This window comes from Cherax quadricarinatus, chromosome 90 (assembly GCF_038502225.1).
Source record: "Cherax quadricarinatus isolate ZL_2023a chromosome 90, ASM3850222v1, whole genome shotgun sequence".
In the NCBI taxonomy this organism is placed as follows: domain Eukaryota; kingdom Metazoa; phylum Arthropoda; class Malacostraca; order Decapoda; family Parastacidae; genus Cherax; species Cherax quadricarinatus.
Genome location: NC_091381.1, coordinates 2405511 through 2433468, shown reverse-complemented (window position 1 = coordinate 2433468; position 27958 = coordinate 2405511). Strand labels below are relative to the sequence as shown.

Sequence of the window (27958 nt, the reverse complement as noted above, 5' to 3'; positions counted from 1 at the left end):
ATCAGTAATTGGTCGACCTTTTTCCACCTTTCAACTACTTCACATTCCTCACTTAACCCATCCCCAAGATCCATATACTTCGTTTTCTCCTTATTAACTGACATACCAGAAGCCTTTTCAAAAACGTTCACTAGCTTTTCCACCCGAGGCAAATCCCTGTTACCACTTACTAAAATTGTTGTGTCATCAACATATCCAACAATGCCAGCCCCCCCACCCCTTTCGTTACCAACCCCATTTGCTGCTAATAAGACCCTAATTCCTCTATAAAAGGGATCCTGTAAACACGCAAAAAATATTTGTGAAAGGGGACAACCTTGACGTAGACCCCTTCTCATCTGAATTTGTTCTCCTAACCTTCCATTTACCTGCACCCGCAAGGATGCATCTTGATACACTAATTTGGCCCATGATATAATTTCCTCTCCAAACCCCTGCCATCTCATAATCTTCCATAACGCTTCCCTTTCTACACTATCATATGCCGCCTCCCAATCTATAGCCAACACCCTCCCCCTCCCAATTTTACTCTTTCTTCAATAAAACTTCTAATCAAACCATGCCCGTCATACATAGATCTTCCTAGCACCCCATATTGTCCCTTATCAATCACATTACCCAGGACCTTTTTTATTCTGTTAGCTAAAATTCTTGCAATAATCTTATAATCACCACACAATAACGAAATAGCACGATAGTCTTTGACTGTTAATGGCTCACCTTTAGGCACTAGAACGACCACAGCCATCCGTTGCTGTGCCCCTAAAACCCGATCCCACTTAAGGATATTGAATAATCTTACCAAAAACCCCTTTAAAACGCTTCAATTTTGAAGATAAAAGTCACTGGGCAACCCATCAATTCCTGGTGCCTTACCTAATTGCGCCCCGGATAAAGCTTCCCATGTCTCGCACTCCGTTATCGGCCCTCCCAAAACGAATCGATCATGCTCTGTCAACTCACACTGCACAAACCTTCCAATTGACTGTAATGCTATTTCGCTTATTCCCACACTTTGCGTTTTCAACTTAACCCAAGCATCAATATACCCACTCATACCCTCAGTCGTCGTCAACACCTGATCCACTTTATACCCTTGCATACCTACCTGAACATTCAACCCCATTAACTCCATTGCCTTGCGACGTCTCTGTTGACTCCGCAACACACACGCCGACGGCCGATCTCCCCACAAAACCTCCTCAATCCCGCCCTTAAGCCTTTCCCCATCAAACCTCTCATTTTGTAAATTCCGGATATTTTCCGTCAAACTTTCAATTTCAATAACAGGATAACTAGCATTAATTTGTGCATAACATTCGCGCAACTGCCCCTCTAAATATTTTTGAAAACCGTATTGTAACTGATTATATCTCGTCCCTCGATTAATATAATATTCCTTAATACGTTTTTTAGCTATCGTTTCCCACCAATTAACCATGGCAACATCCCCTGGTGCTTCTACCATTAAACGATCCCACATATGTCCAAAAGACAAAAGACTATCCTCTTCCTTTAATAACTTTACATTCAATTTCCAAAATGATGGACCCCTCCGAGGCACACCCTCAATATCCACATCTATTACAACTCCTCTATGATCCGAAAAAACCACATCTATCACATTCACCCTCTGCACAGTAACCGCACAAGGCACGTACATTCGGTCCAACCTCGCCGCATAACCTCGTTTAATGAAGGTATGCTCTACCGTCCCTCCCCCTCCACACACATCCTTTAACCCCACCCCGATCAATAAATCCCCCAATATACCCAAACAACACCCCGCACCTCTAGGCTCCACATCTTTACGACGTATCACGCAATTCCAATCTCCGCCTATTATTGCAGCATTCGGTAAGCCACGTAAAAAATAGACCAGTATGTCCTGAACAAATTTAGTTTTAATACTCACGTCACCCTCAGCCGGGTCATATACACATACTAAACTAATGGGAACCCTACCCCAGGTTCCATCCACTCTAATTACCCTCCCCTCCCCTCCTTCACTATGCCTTACTATAAACGGGCTAGTTTCCTTTGCCAAAATGGCAGCCCCACCTTTCAAACGTGTCGCATGTTCCATGTACACATTATAACCACTCATATCCAACTCATAACCAGGCCTAAAATTATGTTCCTGTAAGAATACCACATCCACACCAAGTCGCACCAAATACTCCTTAAACCACTTAAGCTTCCACTCAGCTCTCAACCCGTTAATATTTATAGTAAAACACTTGAATTCAACAAATGGGTTTTCCTTTTCTCCCGATCATTGACTTTACCCCAGTTCGTTTTGCATCACCTCTGTCCCTCCTCCCTTTATTGGGAATCACCGTTGCAATCCCTTGATCCTTGGGTTCACCATTCCTTCTCTGCTGTACCTCCACCCAAGACTTTTTCCCAGGGCGTTGGGCAGAATCCGATGATGCCGCAGTTCTCTTTCGTGTCCCGCCCTCCACCTGCATTTTGACATCTGAAGCACCGTCCTGATGCACCTCCACCTCTACTGCATGCACCTTCAGTCCTTTAGACTCTCTCGTCGACAAACCATCATCTCCTGCCTTACCATCATTCACAGCCGTCCCCTGAACTAAGCCTGGGTCTCCCACCTGATCTAGGACCGATTCCTCTAACAAGGCATCCAACACCTTTACCAAAGACGCCACCACTTCTTCACCCATATTAGGTAGTCTCTCCTCAAAAACCTGATGTATGTCCAGAGACTGAGATTCTCTTTGTAGTGTTACAACTGGCGATTCGAGCTCCTTTTCTTTGTCCACCTCCTCACTCCATGACAACCATTGTTGGGGCGGCATAGCAAGAGACTGTTTTCGCTCGTCGCCTACCTCGCCCACTGGCTGCTGTTGCCGTTGCTGTTGTCCCGGGTACCCACTTCGTTTCCCACACTGTGCCGCGATGTGGTCATATGACCCACATAGCCGACATGTACGTTGTTGCCCCGCATACGTTACATAGACTTGAGTCCGTAATTCCTTCAACACAACATATGAAGGAATAGGGTGTCGAAGAGTCATTTTAACAGTATATGTACCTTCCAGCGCACCTGCATACGGTCCAGTTGCCCATCTCCCTGCTGTGGCTACGTGAACCGTCCCATAAGTACGCAGTTCACTGCTAATATCAAAATCAGTCGCCTCAAAAGGCACATTCCTGATTTTCACCAAAGTGTAGTGTCGAGATACATCATGGAGTCGCATCGACACAGCTGTATTAAGAGCATGAAAAGAAATATCTTTACCAACATGGCATAGGAGTGCCTTGCCAATACTGTGGTCAGAAAGATAGGCAGTAGAGAAAGTCGGTCGTAAAGTGAAGAATTTAGTCCATTGTGCAGTCTGAAACTGAGCGTGGAAAGGTAGTGTAGGACGTGTCGATCTTTTCTGAGAAGAACGAGAAGGTGGAGAAGTATCATCAGCAGGTAATTGTCGTTGGCGTTTAGGCTTGGGACCAGAGTTGGTCCAACGTGGAACGGGTCGGCAATTCGAAAATTGCCGCACCGTAGAGGGAGAGGCCGGAAGCATAATCAGAGGAGAGCGAAGGTCAGATAAATCGAAGGAGTCAGTCGAGGCCTCAGTACCTGAAGCGGGTGAGGAAACAGCACCGGCAAGAGATACAGAGGCATGAGGAGTGTCTGAAGAGTGGTCCAAAGACGAGGCGGGATCAAAACGGGGTGCGGTATCAAGAAGGGGCCCGGGGGTAGCAGGTTCATGGACTAGGGCTGCCATGGTTAGGTTACTTCTTTCTTTTTGTTTTTAAGAAAAAAAAAGAAAGAAGAAAAGAAAAGAAAAAGAAAAAAAAAGAATAAAAAAAGGGGGGACCGGGGAGGGATAATTCCTAGGAGGAATGAAAGGGCCAGAAATCTCTCTCCACGCCCAAGAGGATCTCAGCACTGCAAGTAGCGCAGATGCAGCATGGAACCCGTGCCATACCCTACCCATCATGCCAGTAAACCAGCAATCCGGGATAGCAACCTCACATCTGCCGAGCTACCTCAGTGGACAAAAGAGAGGGCGGCCGGAAATCCGCCACAAGCATACCTCCTTCGGCCACCACCCCCGGAATCTGAAAGGTGGCTTCCAGAGATACACCCGTCGCCCGAGACACACCCAAAGCCACCCTCCGGGATACCGGAGAGGGATCGGGACATCTCCAGGCAATCCAGATTCCACGGCAAACTACGCCACCGCCAATAACCTCAACGGAATGGGATGGACCCCGGTACCCTTTCCCCTACCTAGGAACTAGCGTGCCTGTGGAAAAAAAAAAAAAAACCCAAAGGCCAAAAAGGAAGGGCAAAAGGGAGGGGTGGGGAGGAGGAGGAGGAAAGGAAAAAGGGGAGGATGGGGAGGATGGGATAGGGAACGGGGGATTGGGGGGTAATTAGGTTCGGTCTGAGGAAGGAGACCGACAGGTCTAATTCCTCAGACCAAGAGCCTCTTCACCACGCCAAGGAGCCCCCCTTGATGAGGCTAATAGCTTACAACCTAGCATACTAAATGGTTATTTCTGCCCAAGAAAATATGAAACACTGAGCGAGCGCTTCTTTATAGACTAAATTTCGCTCTAAGTAACTTACATTAATAACTCTTTACTTTGTGTGAAAATATTCATTAAATCAGGTTTTGTCAGTACACAGCTGTGTTTACCAGTCCAAGCTAGTGCGTATGTCACTTTATACGCATTAATGTTATCATCAGGACTGGGGAATCCACAAAGGGTTTATCTTGTTGACGAATCCTCAAAGCAACCATAACTACCGTACATAACTGGTATATAATAAAGAGGGAGCTTGGAACATCACTCACACAGCAGCAGCTGCCAACACCACACAGTATACTCCTAACAGGTCAGTGAATTCGTATTCCCCTTTGGCTTTATCTCTGGGTAAGTCCGCGGCCTCCTTAAGAGGCACCTAAGTCTCCCAGTCTTCTAATAACATATTCATTTTTCCACTAAAATTTACATTGTCCATAATTACTATCGCATTTGCTTTGTTTCGTAAGGTGAAGTCCAGGATCTTTCCTTAATTCATGGTATAACTTAACAAATCTTTGATGATAATTGTGTTGTAGAGGTCTGAGCTGTGCTGAGTTGTGCTCACACCTCTACAACACAATTGTCATCAAAGATTTGTTAAGTTATACCATGAATTAAGGAAAGATCCTAGACTTAACCTTACGAAACAGACAAAGCAAATGCGGTAGTAATTATGGACAAGGTAGATTATAGTGGAAAAATGAATATGTTATTTGAAGACAGGGGAACTTATGTGCCTCTTAAATGATGTTTCAGAACGCCTGTCCCTTATGAATCTGATGAAATTTAACTCGAATAATTCGGATATGAATAAGGCAGAAACGTAATTTTTTATCACCAGAGTTGTTGATTTACGAGAACGCTAACAGTAGTGCTACAGCAGTGCTACAGCAATGCTACAGCAATGCTACAGCAGTGCTACAGCAGTGCTGCAGCAGTTATATTTCAGCGCTTAGTGCTTTGCAGTATGCACCTGACTTGTTTGTATGAAGGTTTTCTAACAATTAGGAATTCTTTTCTGTGTTCTATTACTCTGAACGTTATTATATTTTTACATTTTATGTATAAATAGTCAGCTTCACATGAGCGGAGTGTTTTATCTTGCAGGAAGCAGAGGTTGTGATGGCTGGCTGTCTGAGGTGGTTGACAGGAGCTGTGCTGCTGATAGCTCTCTGTTACACCACTACTCCTACTGAGTCTCGTCAGTACCTTCATCATTATTAGTAATATTTTTGGCGTCAATGTGTCGAAGACTGGTAAAAGAGGATTTTGCTGACAGGTGTGTGTGTATGTGTGTGTGTGTGTGTGTGTGTGTGTGTGTGTGTGTGTGTGTGTAGGTGGGAGGTTGCGTGTGTATGAGTGTGCCCGTTCGTTCATGTCTAGTAATAAAATCAACTTTTTTGCAATAAAATGTACTGACCAAATCATAAAACAATAATGCTTGTCACTATGTGAAAAGTTCACTGCAGAGTGTGTAGAGATATCACACTATCCTCCCGTTCAGGTATCAGTGTGGAAGAGTCTGAGGAGAGCTTAGAGAGCAGTTACCTGTCACCTGAGAATGATTTCCTAGGCAGAGACGACGACACCAGTTCAACGGAGGTAATGTACAAAACTAGTGTGTGCTTTATAATGTAGAGGTCTCAGCTGTGCTCAGACATCTACAACACAATTGTCATTCAAAGATTTGTTAAGTTATACCATGAATTAAGTAAAGATCCTGGACTTGACCTTACTAAACAGCGATAGTAATTATGAACAAGGTAGATTGTGGAAAAAGGGGCATTATAGGTAGATTATAGTGGAAAAAGGGCCATCGTTAAGGGGCACTTACGTGCCCCATAACGATGGCTTTTGAAATGTCTGCAGACACTATCTGCATTCTGCTTGTGTTTCAGTGTATCCAAGACTTAATAGTCCAGCAGTTACTAGATGCAGGAACGACCTGGTTGAAGCCCATATTGTCCTGGCTGCTGATCCCACTTTAGCTTTGTAATTATTAATGTAATCGTTAGGAAACTCTAAACCCGAAGAGGTCATGCATCCCCTGGGAAACAAAAGCTCTTGGATCCAAAGCCCTTGTGTAACATGATGGCACCCACTTCAAGGGCCCACTAAACTAGTTACGGTCTTGTTTAACATCATGTTAGGAAGAAGTAAAGCAGAGCTCGTTTGTCTTAATCGTTGCTTACCTTTAAGGTTTTTTAATAATTTTCTTGTTATAAATACAGTGTATAGTACCAACAGATGCATATAGTACCAACAGATGTATGAGAGAGACGTCAAGCGTCAGGTTTCACTCACCAATGACGCGTTGACACAGCTGCTGATGGGCGAAATGTTTCCCTAATTAATTTAGCCAAAGTTACTAAGATAAGATTTCGTTCGGATTTTTAACCCCAGAGGGTTAGCGACGCAGGATAACCCAAGAAAGTGCGTCATCGAGGACTGTCTGACTTATTTCCATTGGGGTCTTTATTCTTGTCCCCCAGGATGCGACCCACACCAGTCGACTAACACCCAGGTACCTATTTGCTGCTAGGTGAACAGGACAACACGTGTAAGGAAACGTGTCGAAATGTTTCCACCCGCCGGGAATTGAACCCGGGCCCTCCGTGTGTGAAGCGGGAGCTTTAGCCACCAGGCCACCGGGCCTAAAGTACATCTTTTAAGTGCTAAAATTTCTTCTTGAAAGAATGATATAATATGTTACAGGGAGATGACTATGAGAGTGAGGAGGACACCAGACCATCAGATGTGTTCGGTCCCGGACCTGTGAGTGAGATCAGGACCAGACGCGGTGCTGGCGCCCGCCGCAGGTCAGGTCGCATCAAAATTCAACAGGAGAGGCGTAGAAACAGATGGAGTTCTTAGAAGACTGTTGGTGTAACTGACAACTCAAATACTAACGTCAACGATTCTTCACTACCCTCAGGACGGTGAAGGATTCTTGATCCAAGGAACTGGAGTAACCCTTCCTTGGATTAAGCCTGATTACTTCTCACTCCCCCGGGTGCTGTTTGATCACTGTGGGATTACCATCTCACACAAGATTATATTTATAATCTAGACGATATCATCACAATTTCTGTATTATGAACCCAGGAAGAACTTTGCTTTATGTATCTAATTTTATTTTATATAATAAAGTTGAACTGCACTGAAACTACTGACTTTCAATATATATATATATATATATATATATATATATATATATATATATATATATATATATATATATATATATATATATATATATATATATATATATATAGCTCAAGTACTTTCACACTTCTCAGGGCGTCATCAGGAGCGGTGCAATGTTGCGAGGGCTACAACAGGAGAAACAGGGTAAGTTTTTTTTCAGAGTATTGTAGTGCAGTGGCACCAGACCCTGACTGAGGTGGTGAGGGGTACTTGATCTAGGGAATTGGATATGTGCTCCAGTTCCCTGAATAAACCTGAATACCTTCCACATCCCCCACAGGTGCTATATAATCCTACGGGTTTAGTGCTTCCCCCTTGATTATTATAATAATAATAATAATAATAATAATAATAATAATAATAACTCTGACTGAGGTAGAGAGGCCCAGAGAAGTGCCAACCACACACAGGTCCCCCCCACCCCACATGGGGTGGGGGGACCTGTGTGTAGGCCTCACCTGTGTGTAGGCCTCACAGTTTACAGACAGTATGAGGTAAAATAACTAAGAGATAGTTAACAGCCAGCCCTAAGCTTCTAACCGCTGGGAACAGGTCATGTGACGTAAGAAGGTACATTACAGTAGTAGATCATTTGCATACCTTCATTTATAACATTCTAACTAATGAAATACAGGGAAAAAATCCCTCATTTCGTCAACTGGTGACGTAGAACCTTCCTGAATATTCAGGAAATACTCTCTGTGTCAGTTATTATGTTTGTGTTAATTCTCTTATTCGGGCTTTTCTAGATTTAGATTAGATTTTGCCATCGAAGTGGCTAGTTTATTGTGCACCCCATATCCATCCTGTGGACGGTGGCATATGGATACACAAAAGGCCTAGGAACTAGGCCCAAAGGGTTAACAGGAATACATATGGATTTATATTTACATATCTATAGTTCACTTATCTGTTACAAGCAAATTTAGGAAATTTGCTTAGTATATATGGTATCTTATTTTCATTAATAAGATATCTTGACATGTCACAGGTTATTATACTGTCTGTCTCTGTATTCCTCAATAAGTGGACAATTAAGTACATAATGTTCAAGACAATGACCATATGTCTGATCACATAATTTACATTTAGTTTGATCATCATCTGTGTGTCTCCCAAACTGCCAGAAGTACTTGTAACCAAGCCTAAGCCTGGCCACTACAACATCAGTCAGTCTGTTCACATTGCACGTTGCTTCATAAACACTTATCTCCGTTCATGTTAACATAGTGGGCTATAGATCTACTCAGGCTTCTAATTGCATTCCTATAACAATCATTTTCATTATTTACTTCTCTCCTAATATTATTCCTAATGCTAGACACAGATATACCAAAGTTATATTCTACATTCTCCTTCTGGGTACTCTTCTTGGCTAACATATCAACTTTATCATGAAGGAGTAATCCAATGTGTGATGGGATCCATAGCAATTGTACATTAATTCCTTTGTCCCTAATTTTTGAGTATCTATACCTGGCTTCTCCAATGAGCATGTTGTTTGAGTCATTATATGAGTCAAGAGCCTTCAATGATGACATAGAATCAGTAATGATGATAGAGTCAAGCTCAGTGTCATAGGTTAGCTTTAGCGCCATTAGGATTGCAAACAATTCAGTTTGCAGTGTAGACACCCAGTTGTTAATTCTTATGCCTAACTCAACAAATTTATTATCGTTCTTAGCTAGGGATGTGGCAACAAGAGCAGATGCAGCCCTGCCAGAAGACTCCTGTTTAGATCCATCAGTGTATATAACTTGTGATAACTTATTACTACCAGCTAGTTTTTTCTTTCTTATAATAACTAGGGAATTCCCGATTTTTTACTTTTTAACACTTTCCTATCATTATTATCAACTATCATCCGCTAATATTATCATAATCATTATCATTACAATATTACTAACAACCTAATTCAGTAAACCACTAAACTAGTTGCAATCACCATGTTGCAATCAACTATGTGCACTTTGTGTACCTTGTGCCGCTGTACCTAGACGGGTTAGGATCTCAATAGGTCACTCTGCCTCTCTTTTGGGCTATCCTAGGATGATCACACATGTGTACCCACACCTAAATAAACCCCTATGACTACTTCCCTACTAGTGATGTTATATCACTCAGGTTGCAGTCTGTATTGTAACAACTCACCACCAAGACCACTTGCAGCATTACGATACCTGTATGTAGTAGTTGCTGAGTGGGTTATACCGACGGTCACGGCAGACATAACATATCAAATATCGACATAGCTGAGTAGGTTATACCCACTCAGCTACGTCGATATTTAATATGATAATGACATACAAAATACTAAAAGGGTATGATAGGGTGGGCAAAGATAGACTATTTGAGAGGCGGGAAAAGAGTACACGAGGACACAGTTGGAAGTTAAAAACGCAAATATATCACTCAGATATCAGTTTCAGAGTGGTCAGGAAGAAATGGTGGAGGAAGAGTTAATACATAGCTTTAAGAATAGGTATAATAAAGTAACAGGACATGAAGGAGTGAATTTCTCAACTGTTAGTTGCTATGGAGCTGAACATTTCTTAAGGCTGAGGGACTGATCACCTAATGTTTATCTCTCTACTACTTCGACTGAAGACTCAGCATGTTTTCCTGTCAAATCACAGAACGACCGAGCCTTGAACCCATGGCAGGTGAGACCTAATACTCACATGACTCAAGAAATCGTAATGACACGATTGCAAATAAACCATACCCCCGGCCGGGATTGAACCCGCGGTCATAGAGTCTCAAAACTCCAGCCCGTCGCGTTAGCCACTAGACCAGCTAGCCACAATAATATTCATCCAACTAGGTATATTTGTACACCATAGGAAGGTTAGCACAGGCACCTCTGTGACCACAAATGCAAGTTTTTACAGACGAATCTCCAGCTAGCGTGTCATTACGATTTCTTGAGTCATGTTGACGGCAGTGAAGGGACTTGAGCTAGAGTTCGTCACGGCCACGCTAGCTGGAGATTCGTCTGTAAAAACTTGCATTTGTGGTCACAGAGGTGCCTGTGCTAACCTTCCTATGGTGTAGAAATATACCTAGTTGGATGAATCTTATTGTGGCTAGCTGGTCTAGTGGCTAACGCGACGGGCTGGAGTTTTGAGACTCTATGACCGCGGGTTCAATCCCGGCCGGGGGTATGGTTTCTAATACTCACAGGTCGGTACCAAGGATAACCCTCACCCACTGTGTAATTTGATCTGCCTAGCTTGGGCCAGCAAGCCCGCTAGAGTGTATAAATGGTTTAGAAAGGCGACACTTGTGCAACATTGGACTGAAGAAGCCACAGCGTGGCGAAATGTTTCCAGACTAAAGGTTTCCAAATGTTGCACTAGTGTCTCATTTATGAAGGTCGCTCGTGGCACCCGCCTCCTGCAACGCCATCTACAGCTGTTAAACCTCGCTTCTGGTTGGGGTATATAACCTGAACACCTCAGGTTATATACCTCAAGTTATCTGTAATCAACTGATATAGGTTACTCCGCAGGCCCAACCGTCTCCGTAATTACGATACCTAAATGTTGCACCTGTGTCTTATTCTTCTACCAAGAGGCAGGTTCAGGAACCGTGATAGACCTCCTAACAACCACAAAGAATGCGTTTTACTCAGAACACAATTAAGATGGATTGTTTCTTCCTGGCAGACATAAGATGTTTAAGGAAAAAAAGGAAAACATGCACATATCTCAATCAACGTTTTATTGAACAGAACAAATAATGTTAGGTAAAGGGGCACAAATGCAACTAATGTCACATTTTATTGTGTCAAGCTTCAGCAAAGCTCATGGAGAGGGAAACGTTGCTACAATAAAATGCCACTTTAGTTGCACTTGTGTCCATTTACCTAACATTTTGGTTTCTAATTCTACCATTAATACCATAACAAATAATAATAAATAATAAATATTGTTGCATTTCAAGAGGTTGAAGATATTCCACTACGCTCTAGCCTAGCCTAGATGTGGCTTTTGTAAGTGTGTTTACTTCAATGTGATTTCTTCAGACCAGATGACGGATTTTGTACTGCAAGTCGGGTCGAAATGTAGTCATTATTTTTTTTCTCTCTCCTGAGTGCGGGATATTTGTATATTTTTCCAGCCACGTTACTTCAGGAAAGTAAACTTGGCTGGTAGTTTACGACAAAGTTTAACACAAGAGGGCTGTTTCCTTGTTGTTTAGCTGTGGGCTAAGAGTTATGATACCCCTGGCTTGTGAGTCAAGTGGGGCGCAGGTTTCCATGTATTTGTCTTGCTATGGGGAAAGAACAAATACTCTAGGTTTACCAAATATGGCTTTAATAAAGCTGTTGTGGGGACAAAGAAGTGGAAGAGTTCACTTAGCCCCTTCCGAGGGCTAAGGTGGCCTGAGAGATAGCCCCCCCCCCACTCCACAGTTACTGTGACTTTATATTTCTTCTGAAATATTGCAAAATAAGGTAAAATTACTGCCACAAAATATCAGTTAATGCATTACCACAGAGACTGTAATTCAGTGTAAGGCAGTCCAAGTCAACTGTTGTAATAACTGACCTCTAGCGGATCTTCTTTTCGTCATTGCCATAATTAACCTTCCCTGTCACAATAACCATCATTACTCATCACTATCGTCATTGTCATGACAATCATCTTTATCGTTTCTACCCTTTCCAGTATCATCATCGCACTTTGGTATCTAGCCTCAGCGAAGTGAGGTGTAATTCACTTCACTGATCCTTGCTGATGTCTTCTGATATCTACTGATGCTTGCTGATGTCTGCTGATGTCGATTCTCTCCCAGTCCGACAAAACCGTCTGAGTCTGGTGTTTCATAGAAAGGTTCTCTCTCACATCAAGTCTTCAAGTTTTACGTCTACAGCCAAGTGAGCCATAATACATTCCCAGGCACCTTGCCCAGCTAAGCTACTGCTGTAAATAAACTACTATCTGCTGGTGCAGGTAGTAGTTCTATCTTGTCGTGCACAGTGAATGTTCTTATATGGGAGCTGGAGCAAGCATCAACAGATAAGCTTTCACTGTTCAGACATCTGTTTGCAGCACTACTTGCACTTACATGTATCTACTGTATGTGTGTAAAGTATACATCTCAAATGTAAGTGATTCTTTCTCATCAATAAATGCTCTTAGTTTCCTGAGTCTCAATTGTGACTCGCTCGTGTCAAAAGGCAGACACATGCATGATAGAACTATAGTGAGTGGTGTAATATTGGCTTTCAAATGCATGATAGAAGTGATGAATTAGCAAAGGCAGTTTGGCCTCAAGGAGACAGAAGATTACAACTTGCCAGATAGTAGTTTGAAGATATTAACACGAAAAGAGCTTCAACTTAAGATAGTGACTGACACCAGCCAGTCCATACGTCAACACCATCATGCAAAATTGAGCCACATGTCCATGGCTTATCCAACAAGATCAGCAGACTCCTGGGCGTCATTACTGCCCAGGTTTGGCTAGGCTACAGGTACCTTCCAGAACTTGCATTAGCAAAACCAAATGTAAACTTTACCAGAGGACTTAGTGTTATACACTGCGTCATGTGCTCCTATGTGAAGAAGAAAAAAATATTGAATTCAGAGACACCTCACAAATTTTCAACGAATGTTAATAAGGCATATTACCCACAGTTGTGCATTACCAGCCATTCTGGAAAATTATCCTCACTTTATCTACCGTAAATAACTCGTAAAGTATATACAGTGTCTTCATTTTAATGTTTAGTGGCTAAATTCACGACTGTATACTCATTACTGCTGTTCTGAATTCAATAAATGTTGTAAATAATTTATTAACACTATGACCAGCACCGTAGTTCCTAGACCCATTACATTCCTCCTAATTTCCTGTGTCCACCGCCCACAGGATGAGTATATTGGCACATAATAAACTCTGTTTATTATATTTTACTAAGTCTGTCAATCAGTAGTTAAGAGTTTTGTTAATATATACGGAATATAAAGTCAGGAAAAAGAACTAAGCGATATCCTCGTCAAAAAAAAAAAAAAAATCACTGCGCTATACACGAGAAATAAATAGTAAAGATGGGTAAATTATTGATATAAAAATAAATGGATTTAAATTGAATATGAAACAAAGGAAAGTAAAGGTTCCTAAAGTTAAAAGACCCATAAATAGGGAGGTGTGTACAAAACAGTCTCCTGGGAGTTCTTCAGTCACTGAAGTCTTGGAAGAGCTGAACAACGTGTCTATATACGAGGTCGGCAGCGTTCTCGGCAAATAGGAAGTCGAGGTGATTATAGTCTGGTAGAGGAACTTTACGGTTGAGAACCAGCCTCGGCAGCTTCGACAGCGTCAGTTGCATCCCCTGCAACAACACACATCACGGTTATCTAGACTGGCTGGAGTTTCTTTGCATTCAGATTTCTAGCTGTCTAGTACTCTACAGCTCACTTAATAAAGCACCTGTATAGCAAGCAAACCACGGAACGGGTGGGGTTTAAACCCATGTCGAGTGAGTCGTAAAACTCCAGGCCAGTTCGTAAGTCCAGTGGCTTACGCACTGGCCCGGAGTAATACGACACACTTGCCTTAGAGTCAAACCCAACCCGTTCCCTGGTTTGTATGCAATCGTGTTATTACGATTTCGTGGGTCAGCTGTATAGTTTATTAAAAGAGTGTCAGTTTAACACACATAAAACGAGACAATACTTATACACAAAACAAGTAATTTGCATAAAGTTGTTAGCAGCTTATCTAGATATATCCTACGTGGAGATATTAAAGCACTTGAAAATACAATCAGCCATCAACTTACAAGAAGTATCCGGCACTGTTACATTGCTTAACTTGCTGGCTACAAAGTATCCGGCACTGTTACATTGCTTAACTTGCTGGCTACAAAGTATCCGGCACTGTTACATTGCTTAACTTGCTGGCTACAAAGTATCCGGCACTGTTACATTGCTTAACTTGCTGGCTACAAAGTATCCGGCACTGTTACATTGCTTAACTTGCTGGCTACAAAGTATCCGGCACTGTTACATTGCTTAACTTTCTGGCTACAAAGTATCCGGCACTGTTACATTGCTTAACTTTCTGGCTACAAAGTATCCGGCACTGTTACATTGCTTAACTTGCTGGCTACAAAGTATCCGGCACTGTTACATTGCTTAACTTGCTGGCTACAAAGTATCCGGCACTGTTACATTGCTTAACTTTCTGGCTACAAAGTATCCGGCACTGTTACATAGCTTTACTTACTGGCTACAAAGTATCCGGCACTGTTACATTGCATAACTTTCTGGCTACAAAGTATCCGGCACTGTTACATTGCTTAACTTTCTGGCTACAAAGTATCCGGCACTGTTACATAGCTTTACTTACTGGCTACAAAGTATCCGGCACTGTTACATTGCATAACTTTCTGGCTACAAAGTATCCGGCACTGTTACATTGCTTAACTTTCTGGCTACAAAGTATCCGACACTGTTACATTGCTTAACTTTCTGGCTACAAAGTATCCGGCACTGTTACATTGCTTAACTTTCTGGCTACAAAGTATCCGGCACTGTTACATAGCTTTACTTTCTGGCTACAAAGTATCCGGCACTGTTACATAGCTTTACTTTCTGGCTACAAAGTATCCGGCACTGTTACATTGCTTAAGTTTCTGGCTACAAAGTATCCGGCACTGTTACATTGCTTAACTTGCTGGCTACAAAGTATGTGAGTAATGAAGCAAGAAATCTAGAGAGTATAAGAAGCTAAGAACTTCCTTAACGAGGCAACATGGAACAATAAATTCAAACAAAAGAACGCTCAGATCTATGACTTAAGAACAGTGGTAATGTATTATTATATTATTATCACACTGGCCGATTCCCACCAAGGCAGGGTGGCCCAAAAAAGAAAAACTTTCACCATCATTCACTCCATCACTGTCTTGCCAGAAGGGTGCTTTACACTACAGTTTTTAAACTGCAACATTAACTGATAACCAGTTAGGTAGAGTTATTACTCAGTGCACACCAGCTAACTTACTGTATTAGTGTACACCGGCTAACTTATTGTATTAGTGTACACCGGCTGAATTCCTGCATTAGATTTTGTACACTAATTTACGGCATTTCTCTATATGCACCATCTAAGTACTATATTACTTAACCCACAAGTAGGAGACAGAAACTTATGACGACGTTTAGGTCCAACTTGCACCATTAACAAGTCGTAACTTGTTAATGGTGTAAGTCGGAACGACAAGTCGTCATAAGTATCAGTCCTGTGAGTCTGTGCGAGTTATTTGTGTATCGTTGAGATATTGTGCCTTTCATTCTTTACTATATTTCTCAGTGTGCATCAGCTAAGTTAATACATTACTGTGTGTACAAAAACAATATTACATCCTTTTCCTGGCAGGTAAGGCAAAATTCTGGCGAGAAAACACATTTCTCACCCTGGAACCATAATACTTTTTTTTTTCGAGTTGCTGCTGGGAGAGAGAGTGAAACACTCATTTGATCAACAGCGTAGAAAATAAAGATAAATGAGGGACTCCAATGAAAATAGGCCATATTTTTCCTCACCTCCGGTGCGACGACAGCGTCTCCTTCAGCCCAGAAGACACCCACTGGAACGGTGACGCTGTTTAGCGTGAAGTCTGGAGGAGAAGGCGTCCCGTACTCCACTAAGTTCCTGGCATGGCCGTAGTCGTAGGCATGGAACCCGCCTGTAACACCATGGTCACTTTACAATTATACTGCTTTTGAGGGGGATTTTGGGAGGTGCTTTGTGCTAATAGCTGGTTTGTGCTTTCTTTGTAGACTTTTGGAGCGGGGGACGGGGGTTAGTGTGAAAAGGAGACAGTAAGGGTATCGTAACTGTCAGTAAGAGTGCCTTTTGATGCTGTGATTCACTGTGCTGTGATGGTGACTCAGAGGTTAAGCGGGTAATGTAGGAAGTGTTACGTATCCACCACAAATGGAAAAAAAAATCTAACGCTAAGCTTTTATTACATTGAAGTATTTATACATAGTGTGTGTAGGAATATTGAGGGAGAAGTGTACCCAACTGTGGTAATAAGATGTGTTTCTGCTGCTGACAGATACGAGAAAGATATCTTCCCTGGTCTCTGGCTCCTGGTTCCTAGTCCCTGGTCTCTGGCTCCTGGTTCCTAGTCCCTGGTCTCTGGCTCCTGGTTCCTAGTTCCTGGTCCCTGACTCCTGGTTCCTAGTCCCTGGTCCCTGGTTCCTAGTCCCTGGTCTCTGGCTCCTGGTTCCTAGTCCCTGGTCTCTGGCTCCTGGTTCCTAGTCCCTGGTCCCTGGCTCCTGGTTCCTAGTCCCTGGTCCCTGGCTCCTGGTTCCTAGTCCCTGGTCCCTGCTCCCCTATACCTCAGGATATGCAAGATACATAGTAGTTAAACTGACAAGTCCTCAGGAGGCAGAGAAACTGCAGATAAGAGCCCTTAAGACCTTGTAAATATAAATCAACCATCCCCAGGTGTCCAGAAGCTTGAGATTAACACTCGAAGACACCCAGAATCTTTAACTCAACACCCTCAAAAACTTTATCACCTCTAACTTAACATCCATGAAAAGCCCAGGAGCTGTAAATCAACACTTTTAAGAGAACCAGGAACTGAACTCAATTCAATAAAACACTACAAATAATTACGCAGCAATGTATACATGCACATATATACATACATATGTATACATATACACGTGTATACAAACACATGTATATGTATACACATGTCTATGTACAATGCTTCACAAATTAAAAGACAATGAAATATCAAAAATATATAGTTAACATACATAAACACAAAGAAGAACGTAGACACAAGATGACCTGTAGTTATATACAGTTAAGCAGCCACTTACATGATGACCTGTAGTTATATACAGTTAAGCAGCCACTTACAGGATGACCTGTAGTTATATACAGTTAAGCAGCCACTTACAGGATGACCTGTAGTTATATACAGTTAAGCAGCCACTTACAGGATGACCTGTAGTTATATACAGTTAAGCAGCCACTTACAGGATGACCTGTAGTTATATACAGTTAAGCAGCCACTTACAGGATGACCTGTAGTTATATACAGTTAAGCAGCCACTTACAGGATGACCTGTAGTTATGTACAGTTAAGCAGCCACTTACAGGATGACCTGTAGTTATATTCAGTTAAGCAGCCACTTACAGGATGACCTGTAGTTATGTACAGTTAAGCAGCCACTTACAGGATGACCTGTAGTTGTATACAGTTAATCAGCCACTTACAGGATGACCGGTAGTTATATACAGTTAATCAGCCACTTACAGGATGACCTGCAGTTATATACAGTTAAGCAGCCACTTACAGGATGACCTGTAGTTACATACAGTTAAGCAGCCACTTACAGGATGACCGGTAGTTATATACAGTTAAGCAGCCACTTACAGGATGACCTGTTTACCTGGAGTTTACCTGGAGAGAGTTCCGGGGGTCAACGCCCCCGCGGCCCAGTCTGTGACCAGGCCTCCTGTATTATAGTTAATTAGCAACTTACAGTGTAGCGTCGAAAACGACGTAATTATTATACAATATTTTCCTATTTTACTTAATGTTTCGTTAATAGCTAAATGGACAATGTCATGTTTCATAATACTGTTTGTCTTAAACGTTTAACTACACTGATGGAAGGATCTACCACATAAACTTAAGAGTTTTGGTTGGTTGTCAGTGGTGCTACACTGTTCCATGGGAGACGAGCCAAGACAGGAGGCTGTCTGACTTCACACCAGCAGCTGTTATTTCACTTTCTCTCTGTCTGAGCATCATCGATGCAACGCCTCTTCTCTCTGTCTGGTAGAACACTCTCTTCTGCTCTTATCGTGTAGACTCATATTTCTGGCAGAGTACATATTCACTGATGAGCCGGAACATACATCTCGTACTCTGGGCAACTCTTTTCCACAGACTAATTTAGAATTAGTGATTTTTGACAGATTTACTAATTTGGAAGTTTTTGTGTGGAGGACAAGTTGACTGTCCTCATTTGGGGCAGATTATGTATCTGCTTCGCCTGAGTCGGTGCTGCTCACGCCTGCTTAGTATTTTTTTTTTTTATGTTTGGCAAACTGGTTATTTTACTGTTGAAGCAACCTGTGCTTATTGCCTTTCTGTAGGTCATAAGTTACTCTGCTTAGGGACTTCAGACTTTCGTCAGTGACTCGGAGAGATACTCTAACGTTGAAGGTTTGAAGCTCATAGGAAGCAGCGTTCTCAAGATATGGCTTGGAAACCTTAGAGGAGCTGGGAAGAATTTTTTTCTTACAAAAAGTCCGGTTATCCCATTTCTGGGGATACCTAACTAGTGCAGGGTGTGGGAACAATGGTGGAGTAGTGTTCTCCTTACTGTGTTAACTAGCATGGTGTGTAGTAACAATGGTGTAGTGTTCTTACTGTGGTAACTAATTATGTAGATTGGGTGAAGGTCAGTAAAGTATTGTATCTCCCACTGTAGCAACGTGTAGATTGCAGGAATGCTGAATGCAGATTGTATCCTCAACTGTAGCAATGTGTAGTGTGTGTGGGAACACTGAGGAAGTACTTGTGAGTTCCATTACTGTGGTAATGTGTAGTGTGTGTAGGAACACTGAGGAAGTACTTGTGAGTTCCACTACTGTGGTAATGTGTAGTGTGTGTAGGAACACTGAGGAAGTACTTGTGTGTTCCACTACCGTGGTACTGTGTAGTGTGTGTAGGAACACTGAGGAAGTAATTGTGTGTTCCACTACCGTGGTACTGTGTAGTGTGTGTAGAAACACTGAGGAAGTACTTGTGTGTTCCACTACTGTGGTAATGTGTAGTGTGTGTATGAACACTGAGGAAGTACTTGTGAGTTCCACTACTGTGGTAATGTGTAGTGTGTGTAGGAACACTGAGGAAGTACTTGTGAGTTCCACTACTGTGGTAATGTGTAGTGTGTGTAGGAACACTGAGGAAGTACTTGTGTGTTCCACTACTGTGGTAATGTGTAGTGTGTGTAGGAACACTGAGGAAGTATTTGTGTGTTCCACTACTGTGGTACTGTGTAGTGTGTGTAGGAACACTGAGGAAGTATTTGTGTGTTCCACTATTGTGGTAATGTGTAGTGTGTGTAGGAACACTGAGGAAGTACTTGTGTGTTCCACTACCGTGGTACTGTGTAGTGTGTGTAGGAACACTGAGGAAGTACTTGTGTGTTCCACTACCGTGGTACTGTGTAGTGTGTGTAGGAACACTGAGGAAGTACTTGTGTGTTCCACTACTGTGGTTATGTGTAGTGTGTGTAGGAACACTGAGGAAGTACTTGTGTGTTCCACTACCGTGGTACTGTGTAGTGTGTGTAGGAACACTGAGGAAGTTTACTTGTGTAGAGATATCATTTAATTTAAGGTACGTACATTTACATGACAGTGTGTAGACACCAACAAGCCAGAGACAATGTCCCATCAATCCTAGCATAAACTGTAGTCTTAAATTCTTGAAAATGCTAAGTTCACAATGACATAATGTAAAGAATTCGTGTGTGAATGTGTAGCAGAACTTAATAAACACTCCATACAAAGTTCAAAGTGGTGACGCTTCCTTTCAGAGGTCTTGTTCCGGATTTCATGTCACTGACGGAACTCAAATCAATACACTTGACAATGTATAGCTCACCAAGGTTTTCAGAAAATAGTTTATACAGTGGACGCAGGCTGCAGGCGCAAGACAGCTTCACGTTAGATATCTTTATTATGTACTCACATGTATCCTGTGGGTGGTACATAATGACAGATATCTCATGTTGTTGTTAAACAGTAATAAAGGCTCATAATGGGTCCAGGAACGGGATCCAAACATTCATGTTTGTGAAAATTACATTATGTGAAACGGTGTTTGCATGTGAGGCTGTGTGTGTGTGTGTGTATTCACCTCTTTGTACTCACCAGTTTGTCGGTGCAGGGGTCGATTTACAGCTCCTAGCCCCGCCTCTTCGCTTGTCGCTATTAGGTCCACTCTCCCTGCTCCAAGAGCATTATCGTATCTTTTCTTAAAGCTATGTATGGATCCTGCCTCCACTACATTATTCTCCAGATTACTCCACTTCCTCAAAACTATATGACTATAAAGAAGTACTTCCTAACATCCCCGTTACTCATGTGAGTTTTCAACTTCCAGTTGTGACCCCTTGTTGCTTTGTCCCATCTCCGAAACATTCTGTCCTTATCCACCTTGTCAAATTCTCTCAGTACTTTATATGTCGTTATCATGTCTTCCCTATATTTCCTGTCCTCCAGTGTCGTTAGGTTGATTTCCCTTAATCTTTCCTTATAGGATATACCTCTTAGCTATGGGATTAGAATTGTTGCAAACCTTTGCACTTTCTCTTATTTCTTGACGTGCTTGACCAGGTGCAGGTTCCATACTGGTGCTGCATACTCCAGTATGGGCCTGACGTACACTGTGTACAGTCTAGAATGAAGCGCTATTCTTAGGTTTGCCAGGAGCCCATATGTTGCTGCAGTTATTTGTTTGATGTGTGCCTCAGGAGATGTGCTTGGTATGATGCTCACCCCAAGATCCTTTTACTGGATCGAGGTTTCCGGTACTTGGCGCCTCCTAGCCTATACTCAGTCTGTGGCCTTCTTTGACCTTCCCAGTCTTCATGACATCGCACTTGGTGGGGGTTAAACTCCAGGAGCCAGTTGCTCAGACTAGCATCAGAAAACACTTGTCCTGTTTTCTGCCAAACGTTACCTAACATAACCTAGTTATTTAGACAGTTTAGGGATGAACACTATTGCATCCAGTTCACTCAGTGTATATCAAAATTTTCGATTAATTGTATTTTATTGTGCAGATATTAAGTCCACCACTGACTTAGCGAGTCTCAAAAAAATGATTAAGTCGATGCTAGACGCAACTTATTCTCAGTTGAATGCAGTAAATTGTTTCTTGCAGCTGCAGGAGTGTGACTGACCTGAGTGGTGCAGCTGCAGTAGTGTGACTGACCTGAGTGGTACAGCTGCAGGAGTGTGACTGACCTGAGTGGTGCAGCTGCAGGTGTGTGGCTGACCTGAGTGGTGCAGCTGCAGGTGTGTGACTGACCGGAGTGGTGCAGCTGCAGGAGTGTGACTGACCGGAGTGGTGCAGCTGCAGGAGTGACTGACCTGAGTGGTGCAGCTGCAGGTGTGTGACTGACCCGAGTGGTGCAGCTGCAGGAGTGTGACTGACCTGAGTGGTGCAGCTGCAGGTGTGTGGCTGACCCGAGTGGTGCAACTGCAGGTGTCTGACTAACCCGAGTGGTGCAGCTGCAGGTGTGTGACTGACCTGAGTGGTGCAGCTGCAGGTGTGTGACTGACCTGAGTGGTACAGTTGCAGGTGTGTGACTGATCTAAGTGGTGCAGCTGCATGTGTGTGACTGACCCTAGTGGCGCAGCTGCAGGTGTGTGACTGACCCGAGTGGTGCAGCTGCAGAAGTGTGACTGACCCGAGTGGTGCAGCTGCAGGAGTGTGACTGACCTGAGTGGTACAGTTGCAGGTGTGTGACTGACCGGAGTGGTGCAGCTGCATGTGTGTCACTGACCCGAGTGGCGCAGCTGCAGGTGTATGACTGACCCGAGTGGTGCAGCTGCAGAAGTGTAACTGACCTGAGTGGTGCAGCTGCAGGTGTGTGGCTGACCCGAGTGGTGCAGCTGCAGGTGTATGACTGACCCGAGTGGTGCAGCTGCAGAAGTGTAACTGACCTGAGTGGTGCAGCTGCAGGTGTGTGGCTGACCCGAGTGGTGCAGCTGCAGGTGTATGACTGACCCGAGTGGCGCAGCTGCAGGTGTATGACTGACCCGAGTGGTGCAGCTGCAGAAGTGTAACTGACCTGAGTGGTGCAGCTGCAGGTGTGTGACTAACCCGAGTGGTGCAGCTGCAGGTGTGTGACTGACCTGAGTGGTGCAGTTGCAGGTGTGTGACTGATCTGAGTGGTGCAACTGCATGTGTGTGACTGACCCGAGTGGCGTAGCTGCAGGTGTGTGACTGACCCGAGTGGTGCAGCTGCAGGTGTGTGACTGACCCGAGTGGTGCAGCTACAGGTGTGTGACTGACCTGAGTGGTGCAGCTGCATGTGTGTGACTGACCTGAGTGGCGCAGCTGCAGGTGTGTGACTGACCTGAGTGGTGCAGCTGCATGTGTGTGACTGACCTGAGTGGCGCAGCTGCAGGTGTGTGACTGACCAGAATGGTGCAGCTGCAGGTGTGTGACTGATTGAGTTGTGCAGCTGCAGGTGAGTGACTGGCCTGAGTGCAGGTGTGTGACTGACCTGTGTGGTGCAGCTGCAGGTGTGTGACTGACCTGAGAGGTGCAGCTGCAGGAGTGTGACTGACCTGAGTGGTGCAGCTGCAGGAGTGTGACTGACCTGAGTGGTACAGCTGCAGGTGTGTGACTGATCTAAGTGGTGCAGCTGCATGTGTGTGACGGACCTGTGTGGTGCAGCTGCAGGTGTGTGACTGATCTAAGTGGTGCAGCTGCATGTGTGTGACTGATCCGAGTGGCGCAGCTGCAGGTGTGTGACTGACCCGAGTGGTGCAGCTGCATGTGTGTGACTGACCTGTGTGGTGCAGCTGCAGGTGTGTGACTGACCTGAGTGGTGCAGCTGCAGGTGTGTGACTGACCTGAGTGGTGCAACTGCAGGTGAGTGACTGACCTGAGAGGTGCAGCTGCAGGTGTGTGACTGACCTGAGTGGTGCAGCTGCAGGTGAGTGACTCACCTGAGAGGTGCAGCTGCAGGTGTGTGACTGACCTGAGAGGTGCAGCTGCAGGTGAGTGACTCACCTGAGAGGTGCAGCTGCAGGTGAGTGACTTACCTTAGTGGTGCAACTGCAGGTGTGTGACTGACCTGAGAGGTAGAGCTGCAGGTGTGTGACTGACCTGAGTGGTGCAGCTGCAGGAGTGTGACTGACCCGAGTGGTGCAGCTGCTTGTGTGTGACTGACCTGAGTGAAGCTGCAGGTGTGTGACTCACCTGAGTGGTGCAGCTGCAGCAGGTGTGTGAAGATATGGAGACCAACCCCCGATGGAAAGTGTGAGAGGATCACCGGCAAGTATTCCTGATGGTGACACAAAACAACAACACTGTTAACATCACAACACAACAACACTGTTAACATCACAACACAACAACACTGTTAACATCACAACACAACAACACTGTTAACATCACAACACAACAACACTGTTAACATCACAACACAACAACACTGTTAACATCACAACACAACAACACTGTTAACATCACAACACAACAACACTGTTAACATCACAACACAACAACACTGTTAACATCACAACACAACAACACTGTTAACATCACAACACAACAACACTGTTAACATCACAACACAACAACACTGTTAACATCACAACACAACAACACTGTTAACATCACAACACAACAACACTGTTAACATCACAACACAACAACACTGTTAACATCACAACACAACAACACTGTTAACATCACAACACAACAACACTGTTAACATCACAACACAACAACACTGTTAACATCACAACACAACAACACTGTTAACATCACAACACAACAACACTGTTAACATCACAACACAACAACACTGTTAACATCACAACACAACAACACTGTTAACATCACAACACAACAACACTGTTAACATCACAACACAACAACACTGTTAACATCACAATACAACAACACTGTGTTGTGTCATCAGTGGTTCCATTTTATACGATCCATCAACCACTGAAGATCGATGCCATTCACAATTCTTATATTTTAATTAAAGGTAAGCACTAAACTCGTAGGAGTTCTTCTAAGTAGGAAACACCAATGTCGAAACATAGAAGGTCATCAGAGGAGGCTGTGTCCGGTTATTACATGGTAACAAAATTGGGAAATACCTATTTATCATTGTATGATAAATACAACTCGCATGTAAATGGTCCCATGGATTTTGTCCAAGATATATTACACTAGCGTTCAAAATTTTAATCCGACCGAATGAGGTGTTCTTGAGAATTAAAAAAAAAGAGTGAGAAAGTAAACAAAAATGCTGCTGAGAATCTTCTGAAAATTAGGAAAGTCTCACTTTGTTAAACTTAAAACGACATTAAAAACTTACTTCTTTTCAGTTGTGTGTAGTGTGTCTAACACTTGCTGGTGCACCCCACCATTCCGGCTTTCTGGAGTCATTTCTCTGTCTCCACTGAAAATACTTCCTTAAATCTCATGTCGAACTCTTCACATTCTTCTCGGTCGTTTCTTTTGATCTCCCCTCCTTCCTTCCTCAGACTGATTACCTGGTCCTTGACTGTTGTTTTCCTCCTGATGTGACTGCACAATAGCTTCGGGTCAGATTTGGGTTTCGCCGCCATATCATTTTCGTATTGCCGCTGGTCCTCCCTCCTTATGTTTGCTTATTTGTATACGGCTCTTGAACTAGTCCCCTTATTTTCCTGGGTCCTTTGTCTTCTGTACGTTTTCCATTCTCTGGTGCACTTAGTTTTGGCCTCTACATTTATGGGTGAACCAAGGCCTCGTTCTGGTCTTCCCATTATTTCTGTTACCCTTGCGAACGAACCACGTATTCCATCATTTTATTTGCTAATTTTCTCACCAGTTCTCTTTCTCACTGAACCTCATGCAGGAAATTTCTCTGGTGTGTGTGTGTGTGTGTGTGTGTGTGTGTGTGTGTGTGTGTGTGTGTGTGTGTGTGTGTGTGTGTGTGTGTGTGTGTGTGTGTGTGTGTGTGTGCGTGTGTGTTTAAGAGTTTACAAGTAATAAGCGTCTGCCTTCAAAGCCAACTTGTATTTTTCAACTTCCATGAGAGTGAGAGAGGGGCGTTCACCTGATTATCAGTCTAGTCACTTACAAGGCTCACATTCTGTGGCAATTAAACCACACCTGTTCTGTCACCATGAGATACCATATTCTTACGTCATGATACACAATATTACTAGTGACCTGTTGGTTGTATTATTATTTTTTTTTGTTACTTGACCTGTCTTTTGACCTTGTAATCTCTTCATTTATCTTGTCTTATTATATTACAAAACATTCTCTTTTCGTTCTGATATGATAATTAACATTCCCTGGCGGACAAACACGTCCTGTAATTCACCTCCACATTTTTTAAGTGTGAATTATTCTAGTCATGTGAAATTGTGACTTATTCTTCATTATAAATATTCCCCCTTTCATAGAATACCTAATTATTCCCCAATTTTCCCAAGGACACCCGTAAGGGGAGGTTCCTTGACGCTGGTGAGGGAGTTCTTGATCTAGGGAATTGGATCTATGCTCCGGTTCCCTGAACTGAGCTTGAATACTTTCTATCCCCCCTCCCCCCACGTGCGCTGTATAATCCTACGGGTTTAGTGCTTCCCCATAATTATAATTTTCCCAAAGACATTTATACCCTAATTTTTATTTGCTACATTTATACATCAAGTGAAGTAGTGAGTGACTTATGATGTGGGTGGCGGAGTGGTAGGTAAAACTTGAAGTTAGATGAGTTAATGGGTAATTAAATCACATAGGAGGTTACGATAGGAGGGAGAAGAGAAGATAGTGGAGGAGAGATGAATCAAGAGGACGAGGAGGAAAGGCAAAGAAAGAGTAAGATGAAGAGAAGGTGGAATAAGAGGAAATGAAAGCGGAGAAGAGATGAATGCAGAGGAGATGAAGAAGGAGAAAGAGAGGGATGAGAAGAAGATGCAAGAGGAAAAGGGAGGTATGACAGTTACACACAAGGAGGAGAAAGTTAAAAGTAAATAATAATTAAAGAAAAACCTAATGGAGGAATATTAGAAAGATGAGATTGAGGGAAGGGAGAGGAGGATGAAGAATTGCTCACCTTGTCTAGGTAGACATGATTGGGACCGCCGCCTGCAATGAAGTAGAAGATAACACACAGGAAGTTAGTCAACGCACTTGGTCCACACACAGTTGATGTGGCCCTCATTGAATGGTAGGTGAGAGGCAGCAACTCAAACACTCCAGCGTGTTGTAGAGTCCCCTGCAACACATGTTAGCGTCTCCTTGTCATCACTCGTGATGTTTTACTGTCACAATCACATTTTTAAACTAAAATATTTACGAATTACAGGTTCGATTCATCATTTTAAAAGTAATTTAATAGAGCCAGAGGCATCTTACAGTGCCAGTCACAGCCTCCCGGTGCCTCAGAGTGAAGACTCTGGTTCCTCAGTCCTTAACTTAGAGACTAAAGGACCAGTTGGTAACTTAGCATCTGGTTACCCTTTTAAGGATGGTTGTTGGACGCTGATTAATGCCTGTTGATCAAACGACTTATATCACGACCCCCGTAGCTCGATTGCTAGCGCACTCAATTCACACACTGAGGTCCGTGGCTCGATCACCGGTACGGGTAGAAACACTAGAACGTGGTGGTTTTCCTTAAGACATCTGCTGTCTATGTTCACTGTTTTTTCCTGAGTCCCGCTGCCCCATATATCCATCACAGCCAGATCAACCAGGCTGTGATGGATATGCAGGGCAGCGGGCCTCCAGCTGCAACAGCCTGGTTGACCAGGCAAGCACCAGACGAGCCTAGCCCATGGCTGGGCTCCGAGAGTAGCAAAACTCTCGAAATTCTTCAAAGGTATATCTAAGATATATCCATCAGCAAAATAGGTACCTAGGTGTTAATTGATTGGTGTGGGTCGCATCCTGGGGACAAAACTGACCTAATTTGCCTGAAATGCTCCGCAAGGGATTTTCTGTATAGTCTGTCTGTCTGTCTGTCTGTCTCTGTCTCTCTCTCTCTCTCTCTCTCTCCCTCTCTCTCTCTCTCTCTCTCTCTCTCTCTCTCTCTCTCTCTCTCTCTCTCTCGCTCTCTCTCTTTCCCTCTCTCTTTTTTTTTTTTTTTTTTTACACAGGGTTTGACAAGGTTAAGGATCCCTAGCTTTATTGACAGCTATTTACAGGTTAAGGATTCCTAACTTTATTGGCAAGCTAAGAGCTGTTACCTACATCAGCTCATTTGAAAGAATTTTTATTGTTATGAGACATACAAGTAGGAAACAGGATAATAATAATAATGTGTTGTCTGCTCGTTAGATATCAGCAGGCTTTATCCTGGCTGAGGTTCATATATGTATGATGGAGGTTTACGCCTCACTCGCCGTGGGTTCAAACCCCACCCGTTCT

At 43.3% G+C, this 27958-nt stretch overlaps 2 protein-coding genes across 9 annotated transcripts in view; one reads left to right on the top strand and one right to left on the bottom strand.

Annotated features, from left to right (window-relative positions):
• Positions 1–4751: 4751 nt before the first annotated feature.
• Positions 4752–7729, top strand: LOC128693988 (uncharacterized). The gene is made up of 4 exons (XM_053783951.2): positions 4752–4873; positions 5671–5764; positions 6068–6165; positions 7279–7729. The coding sequence occupies exons 2-4, from the start codon at positions 5686–5688 to the stop codon at positions 7435–7437; spliced, it is 336 nt and encodes a 111-aa protein (XP_053639926.2). The 5' UTR covers positions 4752–4873; positions 5671–5685; the 3' UTR covers positions 7438–7729.
• A 3736-nt stretch (positions 7730–11465) lies between these two features.
• The window catches only part of LOC138855340 (lipase 3-like), a 120959-nt gene continuing 104466 nt past the window's right edge, over positions 11466–27958 (bottom strand). For 7 of the 8 annotated variants that reach the window (XM_070104279.1, XM_070104278.1, XM_070104280.1 and 4 more), the window contains 4 exons: positions 26643–26804; positions 23774–23858; positions 16332–16474; positions 11466–14113 (listed from right to left, as the gene is read on the bottom strand). In XM_070104279.1, coding sequence (XP_069960380.1) covers positions 13958–14113; positions 16332–16474; positions 23774–23858; positions 26643–26804 — 546 coding nt within the window. In that variant the 3' untranslated portion in view covers positions 11466–13957. The remainder of the gene's footprint in view (positions 14114–16331; positions 16475–23773; positions 23859–26642; positions 26805–27958) is intronic. The other variant, XM_070104282.1, reaches the window with a different exon arrangement.